Source organism: Rutilus rutilus (assembly GCF_951802725.1).
Source record: "Rutilus rutilus genome assembly, chromosome: 17".
In the NCBI taxonomy this organism is placed as follows: domain Eukaryota; kingdom Metazoa; phylum Chordata; class Actinopteri; order Cypriniformes; family Leuciscidae; genus Rutilus; species Rutilus rutilus.
This window is the reverse complement of record NC_140230.1, coordinates 27,463,223-27,482,165: the sequence shown is the minus strand read 5'-3', so window position 1 is coordinate 27,482,165 and position 18,943 is coordinate 27,463,223. Positions and strand designations below refer to the sequence as shown.

The 18,943-nt window shown below is 37.0% G+C and overlaps 1 protein-coding gene across 1 annotated transcript in view; it reads left to right on the top strand.

Annotated features, from left to right (window-relative positions):
• adgrb1a (adhesion G protein-coupled receptor B1a) overlaps positions 1 to 18,943 on the top strand; it is a 97,316-nt gene that overhangs the window by 59,598 nt on the left and 18,775 nt on the right. The window contains exons 18-21 of the mRNA XM_084386168.1: positions 11,004 to 11,130; positions 15,424 to 15,527; positions 16,798 to 16,900; positions 17,046 to 17,196. Coding sequence (XP_084242294.1) covers positions 11,004 to 11,130; positions 15,424 to 15,527; positions 16,798 to 16,900; positions 17,046 to 17,196 — 485 coding nt within the window. The remainder of the gene's footprint in view (positions 1 to 11,003; positions 11,131 to 15,423; positions 15,528 to 16,797; positions 16,901 to 17,045; positions 17,197 to 18,943) is intronic.

Here is an 18,943-nt window from a genome sequence, read left to right as displayed (position 1 = left end):
CTCGGCTGCTCTTCGCTATAATGCGGCTTGTAAAGGTAGCCACAAACACCTGATTCAAGCATCAGACTTCCGAAATCCTCTTCTTCTATATCATATTGAGCACTCTCCTCCGCTATTGTCATAACTTTACATCTGTCTCCACAGCGCCTGTTAGCTTAGCTTCAAACAAGATGGAGGATATTGCTTTCAGTTTCAGAGAGTAAAGTCCCACCCACTGATCTGTAATAGGTCTGTAGCGTGAGCGGGTCCCGCCCCCTGGGAAAGATGAGGAACTAGTGCTTGTAGTCTCAACAGAAATCCCCCCCTCTTACACTTCCTCCTACTATGACGCAAAATGACGATTTTTGCGTCATTGTAGGAGGAAGTGTAAAAGGTAAATAACGGATTTCTCCCGTCTCAGGGGAAAATGAGAGAGTGTTGCACGACCATTCAATAGTATGACTGGGTTTCTAACAATGCAAAGCTTAATGCAAATGGGTGGAGTGTCCCTTTAAGACCAACTTGTGGTTTCGTGTTATTGACACATTACAAAACTGTTCAGTTTGTTAGTGCATTAGGTATTATGAACCAACAAGGAACAACAATTTTTACAGCATATTAATATAGTGTTTATTTATAGATATACTATTGTTCATATTAGTTAGCATAAAGTACAACTCAAAAGTTTGGGGTCAGTAAGATTTTTATAAAAAGAAATTAACACTTTTATTTATTAAGGATTAAATTGATCAAAAGTAACAGTAAATACATGCAAAATGCTACAACATGCATTGATAATAATAAAAGCACCAAATCAGCATATTAGAATGATTTCTGAAGGATCATGTGACACTGCAGACTGGAGTAATGATGCTGAAAATTCAGCTTTGCCACCACAGTTATAAATTACTTTTTGAAGTATATGTATTATACTAAATATCTCATCTTCTTCCGCTTATCCGGAATCCGGGATCTTGTCTTTTCGGTCATGACCCACAGCTCAGAGTAGGAACGTAGATCGACCGGTAAATCGAGAGCTTTGCCTTGCAGCTCAGCTCCTTCTTCACCACGACAGAACGGTACATCGACCGCATTACTGCAGAAGCTGCACCGGTCCGTCTGTCAATCTCCCGTTCCATCCTTCCCTCACTCGTGAACAAGACCCCAATATACTTGAACTCCTCCACTTGAGGCAGGAACTCTCCACCAACTTGAAGCGAGCAAGCCTAAACATATAAAATATAAATTATAATAAATATAATTTAAAATATATAAAACTGAAAACAGTTATTTTCACATTTCAGAATATTACCGTTCATGTATTTTTGATCAAATAAATGCAGCCTTGTTGAGAAAAAGAAATTTGAACATGAAAAAAACAGACCCCAAACTTTTAAACTGTAGTGTATGGTTATTTATACAACTTGTTAAAAGTGTATTATATGTAGGAATTAACCTTAACCTATAGATTCATAAATGCTGTAAATTATTGTATTATTCATTATTACTTCTTTATAAAAAATAATAACACTTTTCAATAAGGTTCTATTTGTTAACAGTAGTCATTTTATATGTAGAAATTAACATTAACCTTCATTCATAAATGCTGTAAATTATTGTATTATTCATTATATCATATTTTTACTTTAACAAATTGAACCTTATTATAAAGTGTTATCATTAGTTTTATTATAAAGTATGTATTTCCTGACTGTGTTAAAGAAATAGCAGTTACACAGATGTAGAATTAATCAAATGTTTTCATTATATGTTCTTTAAAAAAAAAAACACAATCCTCCTATAAGCTGCATTCAGATCTCAGGAAGTTTTATTCACTCTATATAAAGGCTTATATCATTAGGTAAAAGGATTGGCACCTGACATTCAAATGCAAATCCATCCTGGCATCTCAATAATCATCTCAGTCATCTGAATAAATGAATGCTTAGCCTGTTATCACCAACATGATTGGTTCGTCTTTACCAGTGTCGAGAAACATAACAGGTCAATCATGACAGCGTCGCTCTAAGTGCTTCAGCTGCAGAATTTACATCTGAATTATTATTGTCACATTCAAAATACACAGTGCAGAGTTGAAATAGAAGAATCAGTATGTATTACCATGAGAATAAGTTCAGTTTCATTTGCAAACATGAACCAAAAATAATTTCTTCTTTCTCTGCTGAGAGAGCCAGAAAAAAAAGTAGACTGCGTCTCTGAAGCAAGGTTTTATTGAAAGAGACAGACAGAGAAGCACCAGAATTATTTTGTACTTTAACAAAGAACTGTGGGCCTCCTGGTCATGCTTGTACTTTCACCCCCTACACATCCATCTGCTTGTGCTCTCTTTTGTCTTTTAAAACTGTGAAAGACTAGTCTGTGCCCACAGCACTTAATGCAGTGTAGGTGGAACATTTGCATTTAGATAGATACATATAGATATGTTACAGATATAAAAAGTTTCTGCCATTGCCTCAAGGGGGGAAAAAAGACAGAGAACAATAGAATAAAAAAAAAAATGATCTGAAAAAAGTGTGAGTGCAATACTGATGCTGCTAGTGGTTATCAGGGTTATCATTGCTGTGCCATTATTAAGGTGCTTCATGTGGTTTTTAGTGTGTTGCTGTGCAGTTCAGGGTGTTCTTTGGGGTCAGTGCATTTTTTTTACAGTCATTTAGCAAGGATACATTCAAATATTTGTTCTTTTGTACTTTGTTCATCAAAGAATCCTAAAGGGAAAAAAAATGTCATCATGGTTTCCACAAAAATATTAAGCAGCACAACCATTTTCAACATTGTTAACTTATGTAAAATTATAAATGTTTAGTGGGTTATGCTGTTATTTAAGATGTTTTGGGATTGTTCTGCAGACGAAACACTGCAGAAATATCTTTCCTAAGAAATTAAAATACCCAAACAATATGAGCTGTGGAAAAATGTAAGTAATCTAGGAGCTTCATACAGCTTTTTACAGCGGATGCTATTGAAAACACTTTGCAGAGCAAAGTCGACTAGTGTGCAACTCCTATCTGAAATCATTATAATATTCTGTTTATAATGATTTCAGATAGGGGTTGCACACTAGTCGACTTTGCTCTGCCATAACGCTTTAACTGTGTTTTCAATAGCATCCGCTGTAAAAAGCTGTATGAAGCTCCTAGATTACTTACATTTTTCCACAGCTCATATTGTTTGGGTATTTTAATTTCTTAGGAAAGATATTTCTGCAGTGTTTCGTCTGCAGAACAATCCCAAAAAATATGTCTATCCCTCACAGCCTCGCTTTCGTTCCTGTTAAAAATCAAAGATGGCGCTGCTGTGAATAAGGTCTATAGAGGGCGCAACAGGATAAGAAATCTTTTGCTCTGTTAAATTAACGAATAAATGCATTCTCCGAGAGCGATCCACAAGTTATGTTTGATTATACCATCTGTATCAGGTGAATGCACGTTTTAAACATCTTATTGTAAACGTAAGTTAATTAAACGCAGTTCTAAACTAATGGTCTGCTGTATTGTAACATACACACAGACAGTAGCTCGCACATCACGTGCAGATCGCACGCACACAGAAACATTCAGGAGCGCAGAAATGTATTGTTCTGTGATTTATCAATAAAACTGCTTAGAAACTGAGAAGTTCTAGCATATATTTCTTAGTAACTAAAACCCACAGCTTCTCTATTAGTAAAGAGACTCTGCCAGGTAGAATTAATGCTGCCTTTAATGCTGCCTTCACGTGCTATTGTAAATTTCCTATTTCCCACTTCTGAAGTCGTGATTACGAGCTCGTCGCATTCAAATGTTTTGTTGTCGGAAAGAACAGGATTCGTGGAGGACACCAGGTTTATCATTGCCTATATATTGGAAAAATCGTATCAAAGCCAAAATGTTATATAACGTCCCATTCATTGACAACCATATAAACAATCACAGGGCTATCTAGATAGCTTGCTGATGATTGTGGAATTTGTGGATTGTGGAAATACAGGCTATTTTTGCTGTGTATAAAACATACAATACTCTTCAAATGGTTATTCAGATATGTAAATATGCACTAATTTAACAACAAGACAAGGTGGTGTAGCTTTCGTGGAAAAAATTTAAGAATAGCAGTCACAGCAGCAATTGTTCTCACCTCCACCATGTTTAAAGTTTATGGCAACTCAGAACTTGTATTTACGATAATTCCGCTAGCACATAATTCACACCCAATAGACCTTATTCAGAGCAACATCATGACAGGTATGAAAGCGAGGCTGTGAGGAATAGACTTGCTGTGTTTTCAATGGCATTCCCTCACTGTAAAAAATGATCGTAATTTTAACGGTAAAAGACTGTAAAAATGCTACAGTGAAAAACTGTTAATTGGTTAACAGAAAGTTTCCGTACTATATACGGTACATTTAATGTAATTTTGCTGTAAAATACTGTTAAATTTACAGTTTTTGAAAGTGAAAAAGAACAACTCATTGTATAATTACAGTGAAAAACCGTAAATTGGCATTCCCACAATTCCCTGTGTGACACTTCACATTTGATGTATTTTTGTTGAAATAACTGTTTCTTCATAGTTTGTTTTTTTCATTTTTTCTAATCAGTTATGTACATTAGGGTTTTATGTTACATTTAATGTTGTTAAATGAATGTTTATTGCATTTTTTAAATTTCATGTGTTACCATGATGGTGTTTAATGTTTGTGTGAATGACACTATGCAGCTTTTATAAATTAGTATTAACTTTCTTGTGGAAGAGCTGCTTGTGATGAGTTTTGATTGATCATGTGACTCTCATCACTGCTGTGATTGGTGGTTATCAGTGTATTACAATGGTACAAAACAGATATTAATAGTTCAATAGGATGGTAAATTCACATTATATCAGATAATAAAATACGGTTTATTACTGTAAATTTTAAGTTAAGTCTGTAAAACCAATAACGTTGCTACCGTATTTTTGACGGTAAAGTTCTGGCAACCACAGCTGCCGTTTTTTTACCGTAAAAATCACGGTTTAATTTTTACAGTGCTGTAAAAAGCTGTATAAAGCTCCTGTAAAAACACTATTGTGGAGTTTTTCTTTTACTATTTGAGCAAATTGGAACACCAAAAATATATATTTAATGTAGTCTCTCATTCACCGCTAGAGAAACAAGCGCGCTTTTGTTTTTTGCGTTTTTTGCGATAGCTATGGATATTTCCATGTTAATGTTAATGTTAAGAGTTAATGAAAGTCATAACAAATGTCATAACAAATGTCAGGGGACTGGGAAGATTTTAAAATGGGCGGTTCATTCATAAATCCGTAAGATCTTACCTAAATACAAACCGGAAGACAGAACACAACAAGAGCAGCGTTGGAAAGGGCTGGGGCTACATAAGGTATATAGAATTTTACTCTACTATGACGACTACCGCTTCTGAGAAACCTGGAAATGTGAAAAGGGTCAAATTCAATTGCTCTCTCACGAATGCTTTCAAATAAATGTAATCTTTACTTTGTTACTTTATCAGTATCTGATTTAGAACGAGCACAAACCTTTGAGAAATATAACGACCAAGAGACAAAAGAACTGATAAAAATAAGCTGTTATGTATGAGCGCTGTGTCATATGCCATAGCTGTGCACAAGGCAACCCGCGTTCGAGTCTCAGCTCAAGGTTCAGGCTTATTTGTTCATTAATGACGTCATCACGACTAGTCAACGTCGAATTGACTTTTATCACATAAAAGTCGAATCTGAAGTCGTTCAACCCATAATTTCTGAAGGATCATCTGACACTGAAAAAATTAATGTGTGCTGAAAATTCATCTTTTCCATCACAGGAATAAATTACATTCTACAATATATTACAAACAGTTATTTAAAATTGTAATAATATTTTACTGTATTTTGATCAAATAAATGCAGCCTTGGTGAGCACCAAGACTTCTTTCAAAAACATTGAACATTGAATGGTACAGTGTATGCAGTAAGTCAGTCTACTGAAAAATTAGTTTGCCCGTTTTAACTTTCAGCTGACAAAAACATCATAAATCCAATTTCTTACAAAAGCAAAAGGCGTACCACTTATAACAAAAGAATAAAAAAAATTAAAACATTAGTGCAGAGAAATGAGAAGACGAAAAGGAGATACAAGGAGAAGGGTGACAGAGAGAAAGGAGTGAGATAAAGGGAGCGAAAGAGAGAGAGGGTGAGAGACAGGAAGAGGACAGTGAAATGTAATCTGCCCGCATTGAGCGAGGCAGAGGAGTCGGGGCTGGTGTGTGTTCGGTGCAAAATTAAAATCCATCTTGGACAGCTGCTATGATTAATGAGTTCATATTTGGGAGAGAAATTGGAATGCGAGGAGGCGTCCTTGTCACCGACTGTCTTTTACTTAACAGCTTTAAAGAGTGTGGGCTTTCTGTTGACTCGCACTTCAATCACACCATAGCAATACAAGCCAGGATTTTATTTTTTATTTTTCTTGCTGTTCATACATGATCCTTCTCATTCATACATTTATTTAAAGTAGCTATATTATACCCTTTTACAAATTCTTGATTTTCTTTTTGGGGTCTAATAGAACAGGTTTTCATGCTTGAATGCCTTGGGCAGGAATTATTTAAATTAGAAATATTGTGACGTACGTTCCTGGAAGAAAGCAAAAGACTACAATCAAGGTTTAATGGAGTTCAGAAACAGTGCTCGCTTATATAGAGAATAACTCACTTTGGAGTGGACTTTGTGTTTTGTAACTTTGTAGACCTTTATCATGCGACACTACAGGCAAAAATGTTGGGCTTTTTGGCTTTTCGTAAAGTGTTTTTTCAGACTAGTGGAAAGAAAACATCCAAAATACACTTTTAACTGTATATTTTAGAGCAGTTTATCTATTTGCGTCTGTAGATTTCAATTACAATATATATCTTTAAAGGCTGTTTTCTCAAAATTTGTTTTTCTTACATTGAGCCAGGAATCTCCACTTCAGTAGCACTTACACAACCTTTAGTTTTATTCTTACTGTATCACTATTGCAAAATAGTGCATATTTAATTAGATAGCACCTCATTTACATATTTAAACATAACGTTTCAGAAAACTTGTAATGCAATTTTTTTTGTAATTATCAATGAAGTGTTGATATATATTAGAGTTGAGATATAAAGTTGAAAATGTAAAAAAGCATAATAGGTCATCTTTAAAGTCGGCATGAAACAGAAGTTGCGACAGTCTTTTCTTCGCTATATTGCGACGTATATCCGAGTGAAACAGCTTCTCAAACAAGAACAAATGTAGGGCAGGACAGTAAACACATCATCAGAGAAGAGATGTCGCTGCAAGAGGGAGAAGTTATTTTGATTAAAGATTACGAGGACACTTGAATTTATAGTTAATACTGCAATATTCCGTTGACTTTGAGGCATTTTGCGTGCATTCATATATTTAAAAAATTTATATATACTGTTGTATAATTAATTGTTTACATGATGCAAGCTTGCTTTTCTCATGCATTTGCACTTGGCATGTTCTCCGCAAACATGCACAATACAGCTGGACTGCAAGCCCGGTGATCCAATTACACAGCCGTGCTGCGCTGTCTTTATATTTGTGTGGTCGACACAAAGTCTTAATCGTATCACGCACAGTGTCTGTGCAGTGAGTGATAATATATTGAGTTTCAGGTTTATGTGCTAATGTTAACACTGAGCCCTCCCCTGGGGCTGCAACACGCTGTGCTTCCAGCTCTGTACTGTTTGGCCCTCAACGCTCCTCTAGCCCCAGTGCATTATGGGTATCCCAGACTGCAGAGCTCTACCGCACAGTGGGTTTGGAATGGTGCCGGTAGCCTTGAGTCTGTGTGGAAAAGCGCCTGTGTGTGTGCGTGACTATATTGACTCCCCGTTGCAGCTGCATGAAGAGGATGCTACATGATTGATGGCTTGCTATTAGGATCAGTTGTGCATGGAGTGGGTATGTTTTGATATGACTTTCATATCACTTTCATTGATGTCAATATGAGGTCTTTGTTATAATTATTCGAGCATCAGATCAGACACCGCCGAATCATGCTGTCAAGAGGGTTCCTCGTCAAGATTATGAGATTCAAATTCGTGTAGGTGGCTAATTATTTAGTGGCTTTGGGCACCACCCACAACGTAATAAAGGTTTCTTTAGTTGTATTTATGATATTTATGCTTTTACTGTCATCTGCTTTGATGCAAGTTTAATGGCAAGCATAAAACTGACACAATTTCTTGCAAAGAATAGAAAGATGTGGATTGATGTTCCTTTGGGTCCTATGAAATGTCAGCTTTTTTTTTTTACATTTATTTGTAGCGCATGTCTTAATCTCTCCATATATTATAATATTATGCGATATTTTAATATTATTCATAGTTTCCTGTTCCAGTCAGTCACATAGTGATTTAAAAAGAACATTCATCCGGGTCTGCATTGAGTAAATGGGTTACACATTTGATACAGTATTTATTCATCTTTGTTAACGTTAGTTCATATAAAATACAACTGTCCATTTTTAGTTCATGTTAGCTTAGTCCATTTAAGATTATTAACAGATACAACATTTGATTTTAACAGTGTATTAGTAAATGTTGAAATTAACATTAACTAAGATTTAAAAATGCTTTAGAAGTGATTTTCATTGTAGTTCATGGTAACTAATGTTAACAAATGGAACCTTATTGTAAAGTTTAACCAGTAAATTATTAGTTTGTTTATTATTCTGTATATGAACATGTGGGACATTGTATGCTAATCTAACATTATCAAATTATAGATAATAAAGTAAACATAAGACACTCACTGTTCTAATTATTTTTTCCTTGTGTTGTGCTCCAGTTAAGTCAAGTCACCTTTATTTATAGGGCTTTATACAATATGTTTCAAACATCATACAGATTGTTTCAAACTGTGATAACAGAAAAATGATGCATTTTAGCAATTGTTCGACTGAAGTCAGGACAGTGTTGATTCAGTTCAGTCGTAAAGATCATCAATTATTAAATTAGTTGATTTCATCTATAAAGCAATTCTGCAAAAAATGATGTCATCTTCCAGCTCAGTCAGTACAGTCAGACCAATAATATTGTTGAATATTAAGTGTCACCTACTAAGCAAGCCAGAGGCGACAGTGACAAGCAACCCAAGCTTCATCAGGTGACAGAATGGAGAGAAAAAAAAAAAAACCTTGGGAGAAACCAGGCTCAGTTGGGGGTCTAGTTATCCTCTGGCCAAGGTCTCAATGTCCCAGTGTAATATCCATCCTCTGCTCCATTGCACTTTTCCTCCATACTTTATAAACGTACAAAGTTTTGACAGGTAAAAGAGACTGTTCTTTACTCTACTTGTAAAATCGACTTGCTGCAGGCTAAACACTGTGTGAAAAGGCTACCCCAAACTGTCCTTTGGGAACTTTCATTTCAAAGTGATTCTGTGTAGTTTGGACTGAAGGTATTTGGTGCTTTGCAATGCAGCAAGCTCTAGAACCAGTGCAACAACAACAACAATGGGCCTATTATTATTATTATTATTATTATTATTATAAAATGTCGGTACTTACACCAAATTCCAGTGAAATGATGCGGTGCTAGAATGGTGAATTGTTCACCAACAGACAACTGCTTCCCTCATCAAATATTCATGCTCTTTGTACAGTGCTCAGATAAGCGTTTTTTTTTTTACGTGTTTTAGCGTCTGAGTAAAAATGCCGTTGAACTGTGATGCCAAAGTATACTTCAGCCAACCGCGCCCCCGTATGACGTAAATTTCATCATCAGGAAGGTACACTGTGGCGTTAAACCAATTTTTGGCTGCGTCTGAAAACTTAGGCAGCTGATTTGTTGCCTTGCTGCCCTGTCAAGCAATGACTTTGCAGGCAGCGTTTGCACACGAAGGTATCTCGCGAAACAGACGTCTGAGGCAGCATAACAGTTTAATGATCTACAGCAAAATAGAGCTGGCTTTGGTGAAAACTAAGAGAATATTTAATGACTAGTAATTTCTCACAAATGATTCAGACGCCATCTTTATTTTTCTAGCTCAGCTGTCACAGAATGGAAAGCACAGGATTGTGGGATATCAAAGGCAGTGAAGGATACATCTATGCTGCCTTCGAAAATCGATCAGATGATGGTATCTCAGGAGACAGGAAGTGAAATTAACATTGCGTTCGTTCATGCCTTGATGCCTTCCGACCTTGGAATGAGTCCTCCGAAGGCAACATTTATCAGTTTTCGGACGCAGTCTTTGTGACCACGCGGACGGTGTAGAACGGCACATGTTCGACTGACTTTAGCGCTTGAAAACTAAGTCCACGAGATAAGCGCACGCGCCAAACGCATCTTTCCTCGCTCACGACCAAAAGAGTATAGCCTTCTTTAAAATGTGCGCGAGATGGAGCGGAACACAGAAAATTAAGTTTAGTCTCGTAAATTCGTTCCCGCCACCGAATGTATGCTGACATAAAAAAATAAATAGAAAAATACAGATCTTCATAATAAGCTGATAGAAAGGTTAACCCCGTATTTATTGTATCGTGTGAAATATAACCTGGCTACCCATGATTAGCCTAACCCTGGATAAAATGTGTGCAGTGTGAAACAGGAAGGATAACCCAGGATTATGTTTACCCCGGGTTAAGAATGTGCCTTCTTTTTAGCATAGCCTTATAATGAATAATAATAATAATAATACAAATAATTATAATAATAATTATGAAATTCAATAGTGGTAAATTATTAAATTATGTGCAATTTAAACAGTATTTGTTATTTTATTTTATTTCAGCACTTAATAATTTCTTACATTTTGTAGCTGTTTTCACATCAGCTAACCTGGCCATGCAGAAAGCAGAGGTGTGCGCTGCATCACATCGTCCATTCATCTGTCTTTTCACTGTCTTTTCTCGCGCTCCGGCTCTCATCCGGTGGGATCTGTGTGCGCTGGATTAGGGAAAATAGCTGTTTTATCGCGCAGGGATTTGATCTCATTCCGCGCTCTTGTGTGTCTCCGCTCCGCAGCTCGTCGTTGCTGGGCTCCTGGTCTGCGCGAGGCTGTAGAGCCGTGCCCGTCGACTCCAGCACAACCAAATGCTTGTGTGACAGACTCTCCACCTTCGCCATTTTAGCACGCCTCAATCCCGATGTGGTAAGTCTAGCCATTTCTTTTGTATCCTTTAATGCGAAGAATGTAAAAACGTGCCTTTGTGTGATAATTTTGTGATTTTAATGTACCGCTTTTTGGTCATAGGCGTCATTGTCATTATGTATCAACAGATCCCTCTCTCTCTCACTCCCCCCTCTCCTCCTCTCCACGACATGACAGAACCATACAGCAGATTTAATGCAAACATTTTAAGACATGTTTCCATCTTTAATGTGTTCTGAGTATATGCACATATGTTTATGACAAAAGTATGTTTTGCTATGTTTGTTTAATGCCAGAACGCAGTGCATTAACCATGCTGCCATTCATATTGGATTTGCATACATTAAATGTTTGTACAGAGAAAATACATGTGATTAATAATATAATGGTTCAAAATAGCTCTCTAACCACATATGTTAAAGAAGACAATCTCTATTATTTGTAATGGAATACATTTAGTTTAAAACACTCCAACACACATATATATTTGTATTCTTATTTTGTTATTTTGTTCTTGTTCTTATATATATAAGAAATTATTCTTATTTCATAGTGTTTTTGTTGTCATTTAATGAGTGTAAAAATGTATATATCTTAAATACACACCATTGGTTCATTTGGGCCTTAGAGGGTTGTCTTTGTGGAAATATGTCTACCTTTAAAATGCCATATTTCTATAAAATGATGGGATTTGGTTTGGTTTAATGCAGGGAAGGGTCGTGTCTTTGTGTGGAATTTTCATTCAGTGTGATTAGTTATTATTAGACTGGAAACTGCCTCTGAAGCAGTTTATTCACCAGTTGCCTTGGAAACAGCATGGGCAGTGGAAGTTCTTAAAGCTATAGAACACGCTATAACACTCTCTTTGTGCAGCTTGGCCCAGATATGAGCCAGAGAGCCCAGAAAAAAAAAAAAAAGAGGAAGAGGAAGCTTGACACCCTACTGGCCAAAACAATGGCCACGTCTTCTCTCATTTGCTCTGCCAAGATGTTTCAGATTGACTGCTTCAAGAACAGAAGTCACTGTTGTGACACTGTTTTGATTTGGGAAACCAAGCGAAAAAAGGACATCATAACAAAACAGAATTATGATCTCACTATTACATACAGGCCATTTTGCATAAAGCTGCAATATGGTGTCCATAAAAAGCATTTTACTTGTTTAATGTGAAGTTTTCCAAGTGAAAGAGGACATTTAAGGTAAAAAATGTAGTGTGATGCTTTGCTTTGGAAATCAATTGGAAATATGGGCTTTAGAAGTCGGAATTCGCTACAATTATGCCTGAATAGCTATTTGGCTATTTGTTAGCATCTTACTGCCCTCTCGGCCTAAGTGATGTCAGCAAAAAAAAAAGTCGTTTCAGAGGAAAAACAAGTTACTAACAAAATTAAAAAGACAAACTATATTTTTATTTGAAACAACATACGTACTGACTGGTCATTGACAAAAAATTTGCTAAACAAAGGTTGATGTTACATTCAAGCAATGTCTTTGGAATATATTGATATGGTGAACGTGATTTCACCAAGTACAACCTGTTCCTGGATCAACGCTTTTTGTTCAACATTCTCAACCAATCTTTTGATGCAACAAGTTATATCAAGTTTAGGCTTACAACCAGGGTTAGGTGCTTCTCCATCAGTGTTATTTGCCTAGCATTTACCTCTGATTTTAGGGATAAGTTATGGGTAGGGTAGGGTTAGGTTCAGGGATATGGTTAGGACAGAATTTTCAGGCAGGAATGTTGAAAATATGTCAACAAAATATGTATTTGACCATATTGATATATTGCCCCATCTTGAAGCCAGTTTACATTATACACATTTGTATCTGTGTTTTAGAGGGCTCCTGTGTGCTGCTATTTGCTTTCATGGATGTGTGTGTAAAGACAGCATGATTTGCACATCTCTTCAGTTCACTGTGAACCAGAGAGCCATAGCGGTATGCTAATCTCTCGCCTTATGATGGATCCATGTCCTGCTCTGCCTGGTCAGATGGACGTGGACTAAGGGAGTGTCGCAGTTAGCTCTTTCCGTGCCCTCATGGGAAGCATATTGTGGGGATTTCATTTGTATTGCCGTGTGCCAGCAGAAAGGAGGACCGCTCCTCCCCTTGGCTCCACTCCCTGTCTGTCTCTCTCGTTCTCTAGCCTTCTCGCTCCAGACCCCCACTGCTCTGCTGCTAATTATTCCTGCAGCTCCACTTGCCACCTCAAAATGGCCCATCCAACGGCCCCTCCACTGGCAACTGGCGTCCTACAGCTTCAGAATGATAAAGAGCCAGAGAAACACTTCTCTTCCTCTCTTTCCCTCCCACATTCTGAGTCTGAATATACAGTCAGCTGCAGTGCTCGTGGAAAGAGACGAAAAACAATAAAGGGAGATAGTACACTGCAGCTATTTTAATCACACGCCAGTCTTTCTACAGATGTTTCCAGCTTTGAGCCAGACTCTCGTGTACATGGGTCAGATTGTCTTGCGCTTTATAAGCAGTTTGATACGGGAGGTGGTTTTGCCCAGACTGAATATTTATGAGCTAAAGCTTGTAGAAATGCACAGTTACACTGCAGTTGTACTTGGATGAAGCTCTGAATACATCATTCTTGAATATGGGTCAGTGAAGATGGCGAGAACAAGAAACCACACGCTGTGTTGGGGTATTTCATGTTAGTACATTCTTCTGAGGTAGGCCATTGTCTTTTTGCTCATCCCTTGCACAAGATTTAGTATTGCCTTTGCAAGTCGAGTTTGTATGTTCTTTTTATGCATTTGCATACAGTTTGGCAAGTTTTAAAATAAATGGTTAGACCAATTACCATATTTTAACTGCAGTATTCAAAGGTAAAGTAACTTATGTATTGTTTAGAATAGCTTTTTATGTAACACCCACTACATTTTCAAGTATATTCTGACTTAACAATTATATTTATTTATTTACATTTTTGCATTTGGGGCTTTTATCCAAAGGAACTAACATTGCATTCAAGGTATACATTTTATCATTCATTATCAGTAAGGTTTGTTTGCTTGTTTGTTTATCCCTAATGCATATTATGTTTTCATTGTCTCATTTAGTTATTATTGCATCTCAATCTGAAACAAAACAATTGTGGTTCTGAATATGCTTATGAGACACTTGCATAATAATAATCTGTATTGGTCATCAATGAAGCAATATTGGCCAGTCTCTATTTTAAGTGTTGGCAAATGTCCTCTTATTGTCCTGACACCAATTACAGCAGATAATAATTACAAATGGCCTAAATTATTACAAAACTTAACAAATTGTATGCAGATGATGTAGTCTATGTGCTATCATTTCAATTTCCCAAGCCTCCTTCAAACATTTCAGAAGTGACGGGACTTGATACTCTAGAGTTTCTATTCCCAACTTGCTGTGGGTCTCCATCTGCACTGATGGACTAAATAATTCCCTTGGTTCGATAGAGGTTGCTCTGAGTACTAGCCTGTCTTCCACAGCTTAGGCTTAGTCAGGTGTTTGATTGGCTAGGGGAAGACAAACTTAGTCTCAGAGGATGCATTTCTTTCTCGATTGTCAGTGGGGACCACACTGCAGTGCAGATTAATCAGAGGGATTTAATTAACTTGGCCCTGTGCGCACATTAAACCTGGAGACAAGACAGGCTATAAACGCAACCAATTATCTTTTTGTGTATGTGTAAGTCTGTGTGTTTTTGAGCTAAGGTGAGAAGTCCACACCCCGTGGACATCCTTAACTCCACAGTACCACATAAATGTATTTAAAATGTTGAAAGGCAAGTAGTTATAGACATGCATTATAATGGCTTAACGCTTAAGCAAGGGATGCAGATATTCACGAACACGCAGGCATGCACTACTCACACCTATGGTACAGTTAATGCTGCGTACACCACTGCAGTGGCCGCTGTTTCTCCAACACATCACCATGGCAACCAAGACAATGGTTGCGCAAGCCTGCAAATGTGTTATATTTGAAGCTTTTGGTTCACAATCTGTGTATAAGTAATTCACAGCATCAAGCATTTAGCTTTTCCGGTGGTCTTTATGGCATTAAAGGCAGTCATAGGTTGCTATACTGTAGCTCTCTGCTGTGCCCTCTGGATATCTCAGTATCAGCCCTTTGCCGAGTGACCTTCATCTCACCTTGTTCCTTAGCTGGAGCCACACGGACAGCAGCCCACTCTCCCCAGCTCTCTTCAGCACAGAATCGCATGGAGGACGGCAGGCGGCTAGCCTGATGCACCGTTTGCATCTGTGAGCACTAACTGAGTCTATTTTCTTGTGTTGACAGAACATGGATAAGTCCCAGCTTCCATCTGTGACTCTGATCGTGGGCTGCGGGGTGTCGTCCCTCACCCTGCTTCTCCTCATCATCATCTATGTGTCTGTTTGGAGGTAAGCAAGCTCTTCCACTGCTAAAACACAATTTGGCTGTTCACCAGTAAAAGAAACTCATAGACATTAATGGGAAGCCACAGGGGCTTCAGCACCATGGACAGCGACACCTTTTTGTATAAAGAGCTTTGTGATGCTTTGGAGTTTGAGATTTAAATCAATTATTTGACATGATGTAATCCTAAACAAGTCAGGTTGTTATTTATGATTCAGTTGTGGTTATTAGTGTTATTAGTGACTAGTGTGCTTGATTGTGCTTAATTGGCACATTAACTAAGTGGTCAGGCAGTTTACTTTCAGTTCCAAAAACTACCAACAGCCTTGTCCATGGTCATTTCACATTTTGTATTATTTCTAAATTAATTTTAAGTAAATAGTAAATTTGAGTGAATGTGGGGTCAGTAATTTTTTTTTAAATTAATACTTTTAATTAGAAGGAATATGTTAAATTGATCAAAAGTGGCAGTAAATAGACTTTTACATTGTTAAAAAAAAATCTAATAAATGCTGTTCTCTTGAACATTACTGAATTTTGAAAGAAATGTATCACGATTTCCACAAAAATATTAATCAGCCCAACATTTGTTCAATGTTTTCAACATTTATAATGATAAGAAAGTTGCTTTACCATCATATCAGCATATTAGAATGATTTCTGATGGATCATGTGACACAAGACTGGAGTAACGATGCTGAAAATTCAGCTTTGCTATCAAAGGTATAAATTACATTTCAAAATATTAAAATAGAAAACTATTTTATTTTAAAATGTAATGCATTGTATTTTCCAATATTTCAGGAATATTGCATTTATATTTATATATATTTTTTATCAAATAAATGCAGCCATTTCTTTCAAAAACATAAAAAAACAGGTTGTAGTGTATATATAGAGGCATCCAAAATACTGTTGTTTTACATTTACAAAACCAAATTTTTGTCATACAAATTATATTTGAAATAAAAGTTTTTAAAAAGTCTAAATTAATTTCACAGTGTCTTAGTCTTTGTTATGTGCTCTATTAGCTTTAATGACAGTTGCAAGAACTCCAAAAGCTGGAGCCTGATTTGAGAGTAATCCAAAAGGCATCTTGTGCTTCAGTTGTCTGTACAGAGACAGTCACAGTGTGACATCTTGGTCATCATCACTGGCTATTATACAGCAGTTCAGGTTCCATTAATGTGCCTATTTATTAAAAGCATTGTGAGTGAATGATTGTGAGCAAACATTCAGATGTTTTGGCTCAGTGTTTCTGTGTGTTTTCTTCAGGTATATCCGCTCAGAACGTTCAGTCATCCTCATCAACTTTTGTCTGTCCATCATCTCCTCCAATGCACTCATACTTATTGGACAAACCCAGACACGGAACAAGGTAAGGCCAAACAAACACAAATAAATGGATAAAAATCCTTGATCTACAACAAAATACGTTTCATAATCTTCCTATTTTCCTTTTTACATAACCTTATCTTTGATGGATGGACTCTCTCTTTCTGTCTCTATTTTCTTTTTCTCAGGTTGTTTGTACTCTTGTGGCTGCATTTCTGCACTTCTTCTTCCTGTCCTCTTTCTGTTGGGTTCTCACGGAGGCATGGCAGTCTTACATGGCCGTGACTGGCCGTCTTAGAAACCGCATCATACGCAAGCGTTTCCTCTGCCTTGGTTGGGGTGAGGCTTGTCTTTTTGACTTCCTATTATGGGCCTATTTACAACTAGTTACTTCACGCGTTTTTACTGATCGAATAGCTATCCGATTTGTTAAAACTGTTCCATTTACACTTGGCCAAATAAATGTGTCTCCGCAAAACGAATATAAATCTGATCTTCGCTATATTCAGTGGAGTTCACGTCAAGGAAAGCAACAGATATGAGCTGCATTTGATTTATTACCAGCTAATTTCAAGATCAAAGGCTGCAATAGATGATAAAGTGATACTAACTGGTGAGATAATTTAACCTCACTACTTTTAAAGAAGGTGATTGTGTGTCAAGCTTCATGATGCGACGCCGAACTTTCAGTTTCATTTGCTGCAGTTCGCACATCGGTTTGCTGTAGAGATGCTCAGCTACTCATTAGCAGTGGGCCATATCTGTGGCGATGCGTGATGCTGTAGTATTGTCATATCTGGCTAACAGGAGCTGGTATAACACACTCTCACATGTTAAATTTTTTTCCATTTCGGGAAATAGTAAATGCAGACATCCCACCTCTTCCAGAAGGTCCGGGAATTTTCCGCATACTGATAGCTGCTCCCTGGTGCCCGCAAATTATATACAATATCGCAGAAATCAAGCGATTAAGACAGAAAGCATGTTTCCATCTGGTATTATGATGCGTTTTCGATGAGAACCGATCACAAGTAGTCAGCCAAGACTCGTTAGCGTTACACATGGTATTATCACACTTTTCAAATGCGTCTTCTGTGACCACTTGGTTCAGATTTGTTCATCTTTTTTAGTCACACTCAACTACATCCTTTCACTTTTGGCACAGGAATACTATTGAGTGAACGAACCCATATTAGGCAGCTTACGCGAATGAATATAATTGGTTTAATATAATTTTTTATATTATGGTGGTGGGGGGTGGTTGTATTGTGCCATCTCCCAGAAATTAGATGTTGCACGGTATGATGTCTGTAAATGGTAGTTTGGGAAGGAAAATTAACATATGTGGTTTCAACAACCAGATGCATTTGCACTTGTCCAGTTTCATATGTAATGCATCACAAACCACCTCCTGAAGTGGTTTGAATGATCGGATTTTAATCTGTCTCACAAGTGTTTTAGAGGGCATTTACACCTTGTCTCTTCACGATTGGATAGCTATCTGATCAGAGAAAATGTATGAAGTGACCAGGGGCCTCATGTATGAAACCTTGTGCAGTGTGTGTATGCACAAAACCTAGAACCTGCACAAAATTCCCTTTATAAAACCCAGTCAGCGGAAGATTGTGTATATCCAGTCTCCTCCCCGAAATAACCATATATGGAGCTTACAACGCATAACACTATTAATATGCATAACGTCATCTGCATATCATTTCCATGCATATTCCCATCCATGTGATACCATGTTTAACACAAAACATTAGGAAAATATGAAATAAGGACTACATATGAGGTCACATTACATTATTAGACATCATTCAGTAGCCTTGCCTTGTTTTAGAATAAATAAATCAATATTGTATACAATTTTTTAAAATATTTTCTCAATATTTTCCACTGGCCAAATAGTAGGCTATTTTTAATTGCTAAGCAAATGTTAAGGTAAATATGTATTTAAGGATGGTTTATATATTTTTAATGGAAACAGATAGGCCATATTTTTTTGCAATGTAAATAATTGTCTGACTCAGCTCACCGACAAAACATTTAAAAAAATAAAACGTGCATATCTGAAGGTTTCCTT